The 6,000-nt window shown below is 35.3% G+C and overlaps 1 protein-coding gene across 3 annotated transcripts in view; it reads right to left on the minus strand.

Annotated features, from left to right (window-relative positions):
* Window positions 1-2,907, minus strand: part of LOC131063445 (uncharacterized) — a 38,005-nt gene extending 35,098 nt beyond the window's left edge. For 2 of the 3 annotated variants that reach the window (XR_009111066.2, XR_009111065.2), the window contains exons 1-2: window positions 1,749-2,907; window positions 1,233-1,551 (exon numbers count right to left, since the gene is read on the minus strand). Coding sequence is in view for 1 of the 3 variants with exons in the window: in XM_057997249.2 (XP_057853232.1) it covers window positions 1,233-1,551; window positions 1,749-2,693 (1,264 nt within the window). In the remaining 2 variants the exon portion in view is untranslated. The remainder of the gene's footprint in view (window positions 1-1,232; window positions 1,552-1,748) is intronic. The other variant, XM_057997249.2, reaches the window with a different exon arrangement.
* Window positions 2,908-6,000: the final 3,093 nt, after the last annotated feature.

Genomic DNA, 6,000 nt, shown 5'->3' on the forward strand with positions numbered 1-6,000 from the left:
ACTGACAATTTGCTGGATAATATTGTACAAAGTTTTGTGTATCAGTTGTGTAACATCACTTTATTGAAGAATTGTAGGCATTCAGATTCTAAATATTTTACATATCTATGCCTCTAGAATTTTGATGATTATTAAAGTTGAAATCAGTGGTATTGTACATTTATCCTTCAGATAAAGTTGATATTTGTAAAACCTTGAGTTGGTGCTCAAAGGGCTTGGATTGAAAGGGTCGGTGCACTTATTGACAGAGGTTTGGAGACTCCTTAGGGTTGGTGCCCTTAAAACATTTTAATTGGAGTACAAATTGTGAGGCTTACTCTTTGGCCTAGTTTTATAGGTACGTTATTGGTAATGGCCTAGTTTTTGTACCTTTTTTTCACTTTCATAAAAGAGAATTAATATGAGAGTGGGAGTGAAACCCTCAATATTCATTCACTGAATGAATATTGAGGGTTGCACTTCCACTCTCATATAATGTAATGTTATTTGACTATTAGCGTGGTGGTGAATTTTCATCTTACTTACTGCTGCATATATGTATATATTTTTTATTTTTATATGTTTTTGTACTAACGTATCCAAAACCAAAAAAAAAATTTGCCGAACCCGCGAACCCAAATCTTAAACCCAAACCCAAGCCCAAACAGGAACCGGCAACTTAATTGTAGATAAATACACCAAGCTACTATTTTGTATTGATCAATCCATCAACGAGATTAAGGGTAGAATACCTATAGAATTAGGACAATTGCATCGCAATAAAAATCCATTACTACTTTCTTTTGAATAAATAACAAAAACTCTATTTTTTTAACTTCATTTCCATAGCGGATCTTCAATTAAATTTTACCTTTAATATCTGCGCATCCCTTGAATCTCCTAATGAGTACAAGTGCTACTTTTTTTTTAAAATCCTCGCCAGATAATTCTTTAATAATGTTCTCTTGATATTTGACTTTAACAAGTAAAACAAAATTCTCTATACAGACACCAAACTATTAAACGCCAGTATTGAATGGTGATTCCATCACAACTTAACATCTATCAGTACAAGGGCTTTTATAGAGAAAATCATTCTTGAGAAATGAACTAAATTTCACACTAACCATTCTCGGCATCTTTTTGCGTTGTGTAAAGCTGAGTACACTTCCATGAAACCAAAATAACACACTTAATATGTTGCTAATCAAGAATTTAAGAACACGTCAAATCTTGGTAACTTTATCGCCTACCTGTACTTACTATCCTCCTTGACACTGAAATTTTGATTTGTGGGAAACCCCTTGCAAAACTTAGGAAATCATTAACAATTTCATGAGCAACATCAAATTCATAATGCCCAAATTTCTTGGACCTGCTATTCATGAAGATTCTACTATTCATGAAGATTCTCACTGTTTCCAACATAGGAGAGCCTTCCAAAACGCAAGAGCAGAACATAAAAGCCACAACATATAATTTATCATGTATTACGTAGTCTATATCATAAGACCCAATATTCACTGTAAATGTCTTCAAATTTGCTAGCTGTAGAGTCAACTCTGCTATAACCTGCATGCAAAGCATTGCTTTAAGTTTTAATAAGGTCAAGTCGTTAAAATTTGCACTATCAGAATCATTTTAGCATTTTTCTTTAAATAGAAATTCGAAATTGTGAACTAGTGTTTTCCAAAATGTCATTTAAAATTTGGTTTCAAATGATTGAAAAGGAAAGTTTTGAAGTAGATTAAAAGAAGAGAAATACTTACATTTGGATAAAATAAAAATAAGGGATAGTCAATGCACAACTCTTCCAAGTGAGGAAAGCTTTGTAGAACCTTGGGAGGATGGAAGCTCGGATCATCGAAACAGGTAATTTTCTTCAAAGATTTTACTGTTGCAAAATGTTGAAGAAGTGGAAAGTCGGTTTCCAAATGTACACATACAGGCAAACATATATTCACCATTTTCAAGCAATAGCATTGAATAAATTTAATGTGCTCTAATCTTGGGCAATTTGCTTCCATTGAACAGCGAGGACCATCCAGTCCGAGAAGAGCGAAAGACTTAAGACTCGAGGAAAATACTCTGAAATTTGAAGGCAATCGGCATTGGGATACTGTCAAACTTTGAAGAAGGTGACATAATTTCAAAATCACCTCAAATGCCTTTTCACTTAACCCAACGTTTTCAAGATAAAGGGTTTCAAGTTGGGGGAAACCCTGAAATAATGGAGGCACTTTTGTCATCTTAAAATTCTCGAGAGACAAAGACGTAAGACTCACACATGAAAACATGGACTCCGAAACCTCCTGATAAACAAATCCACGGAAGCCACTACATTTCAAATCTACGCACTTCACCCCTGATAAAGAAATCGACAGAAGCCACTTGTGAATGCTACTACCAAACCAATCACAATTGCAAAGCTGAAATGTTTCCAGGCTAACACACTGCATACTAATAATCTTGTCAATTATATCTGCAGCCATATTTTGGCGAGTCAATTTAGATACAACCTTTCTCTTTCTAGAGATAGAACGAATAGAATCAAAAAACTCATCACAAAACTTCAGATGGGGTAACTGCGTCCACCCTCTATACGATTTTCGCGAAACCGCAGAAAAGCGAACAGCTTCAATCAGAGGGAGTCGCGTTAAAATCTGTGAACACAACAGGTCATCTGGAAAATCCATAAGATCTAATTTACCCATTTTTATCGCTAAACCTTCAATTGCCGTGGGAAATTATCCTGGAACATACAATGTGAGAGAGTAAGGACTTATCTGTAACAAACAGCACTAATTAATGCGGAAGGCCAAGCAAACTGGGAGATAGTGACGGAGAGGGCTTCTCCGATGTGAAATTAGAAACTGGGATATCATCACACAGAGACTTCGACTCTTAGGACTTCCCAAATAATAAATCTATCGTTTTGGAGATATTATCACATTTGAATTAAAAAAAGGGGGAATTAGTTTATGTATATGTTAACAAATTAAAAGTTAATTATTATTTTTTAAATAAATATTTATTTTCCTTAAGTTTAGGAGTTCACCTATTTTTTAAGCCCTCATTTAACATTTATTTTTCAAACAATAAGATATTAAAAATTAAATGTATTATGTATTAATAGTTTTTATTAAATATGAATAATAAAAAATAAAGCATGTTATTAATCACATTAATGGTGCTTAATAAGTTTATATTACATAAATAATTTAGTGTAAATTGTTATACATAAAATTAAATAATTAAAATTTATGTTAGAGTGATATAATTTAATATACATTCATTCATATTTTATTCTTATTTCATAAAGATCAAAACCGATGATGAATGATGTGATATGCTTTGATGGCACATCATATTATTTTTAAATAAAAAATTAAATTCTTGAATGGTATAAAGATTGTCTTTACTTTATTTTAATTTATCAACTTTACTCCTAATTGTTGTGGGACATAAATTATTAACTAGCAATTGCACCTAGGTGTGCAATGGATACACCGAAGAGGTGTGGAAGTTCTATCAGGTAAAAAAATTGTCTAGTTTTTGCATACATTTGTGTTGTGCATGATGTCAATTGGTAGGGAGGGATATAGAGGTAAAGAGAGGGAGAGATATAGGGGAAGGGAGAGATGGATAGATTATGGAATAGAGTTAAAGGGAGAGATAGAAGAAGAAATGTGAGGAGATAAAAATAAATACACAATTAGATATAAATATACATTTCTAGAGAGAGAGAGAGAGAGAGAGAGAGAGAGAGAGAGAGAGAGAGAGAGAGAGAGAGAGAGAGAGAGAGAGAGAGAGAGAGAGAGAGAGAGAGAGAGGGAAATATGTCTATAGATAGATGGAGATAGATTAAGGTAGAGGTAGAGATGAAGATAGAGTGAGAGAGGAAGAGGGAGACAAATAGATAAAGAGATAGAGAGGGGGGAGGGAGAGAAAAAGAAAGAGAGAGATAGGGAGATTGAGAGGGAGAGGTAGATGAAGAGATAGAGAGAGATATAGAGTAAGAGGGAGAGGTAGACGAAAAGATTGAGAGATGTAGAGGGAGAGGGAGAGAGAGAGGTAGAGAAATATATATAGATGATGAGATGGATTGGTTAAGAGATAGAGATATAAGAAAATATAGAGAGGGAGAAGAGGGAGAGAGATCTATAGAGATAAAGAAATAAAGAGACAGACAAATAGAGGGAGATATATATATATATATATATATATATATATATATATAAAGTAGACACAAAGATATAGAGGGAGAGAAAGAATGAGAGATATAGATATATGAGGAAGAGAAAAGGAGATGGTGGAACAGATAGAGGTAGGGGGCAGAGGGAGGGATCAAGGGAGGGATAGATGGAAAGAGATAAAGAGAGAGGGAGATAGAGAGGAAGGGAGAGAAAGAGATAGAGATAGGTAGAAGGGGGATAGAGGGGAGAGAGGGAGAGATATGGGTAGAGGAGGGAGAGGGACAAGAGAGGGGAGAGGGAGAGAGATAAGTAGAGGGGAAGAGAAGAGTGGTGAGAGAGGGATAGATAGCTCAATATTGTGAGAGGGAGAGTGAGAGGGATACAAAGAGGAGAGATATAAATAGAGGGCGATATAGACTGATAAAAGTGATACATAAAGAGAAAGAGATAAGGAGAGAGATGGAGAGATATGGCTCGATGGTAGTAAAAAAAATGTAGATAGAAAGAGATACGGGAGTGAGAGGGAGATAGAGAAATTAAGTAATAGAGATGGAGGGAGAGTTGGAAAGAGAGATCTAGAGATAGATGGATAGGGAGAGAGAGAGGTGGAGATATGGATAGAAAGGGATAGAGAGAGGAGTGAGAGGGATATAAAGATATATAGAGCAAGAGAGATGGAGTGAATAAGAGAGAGGTAGAAATAATGAAATATAGATAGAGAGGGGGAATAAAGATAGAGGAGGCAATAGTGAGAGATAGAGGAGGTGATATAGAGAATTAATAAAAAGAGATGGAGAGAGAGAGACAAAGAGATCTAGATACAAATAGGTGTGTGTGTGTGTGTGGGAGAGAGAGAGAGAGAGAGAGAGAGAGAGAGAGAGAGAGAGAGAGAGGATATTATAGATAGGGAAGAGAGATAGAGAAGAAAATAGAGATGGAATGGAGAGAGAGAGAGAGTAACGCCCCATCAAGGGACTCGGGAAATAAATAACCAATAACTCAATTTCAAAGCAAGTAATTAATTTTTTTTAAATTTAAATTTCTAACAATGCATAAATATCTATTATGTGTTCATTTTAAAACACCAAAAGAAAGATTCCTATGTAAGCATAAATCAATAATAAGAAACATATGCAAACACAAAACCTCATAAATATGCAAAACACCCATTGATACAACATATATTTCTACAATCATTTCCTTTTGGAATAATAACAAGTCCAAATCAGAAATACAATAATGCAAAATTTCATGTCTCTTACAACATTCTGGAGGATACATTGCAAATTACATCATAAAGGTAGATAATCTCATAACTGAGATACGAAGACACTGAAACATATGGAATAGGTCCACTTAGCTGCTAACATGCAATTCCTCCAAAGTATTCCCAATGGGTGGAAAAAGCTTCACCACCCAACAATGTGGAACCCGTAGGCCCACCCCCTGAGCTAGGAGATAGACACAAGGCCCCAAACACAAATAAACATGCTAGGGAAGATAATCCAAAACATGCATACTTCCAAAAGATAGAAGGTACCATAACACAAGAAATAAAAATATAGGTAACACACGAGACCTTCAAAAGGCATCTAAAGAACTCCAAAAGGGTTGTACGTAAGATTGACACCATAGGCAACTAGGACACACAAAGGGAAGAGTGTCATTGCATAGTCTCAATGACTCATGCGAAACCATACATTCCTTTCAGGGAGACAAGGTAATGCACGATCTAGCCAGCTCAACATCTCAACAGACGGCCAGGCTTGCCAACTCCATGTCTCAATAGATGGTCAGGCCTTCCCATTCTAACCCTCTGCCTATA

The sequence above is a fragment of the Cryptomeria japonica genome, chromosome 10 (genome assembly GCF_030272615.1).
Source record: "Cryptomeria japonica chromosome 10, Sugi_1.0, whole genome shotgun sequence".
NCBI lineage: Eukaryota > Viridiplantae > Streptophyta > Pinopsida > Cupressales > Cupressaceae > Cryptomeria > Cryptomeria japonica.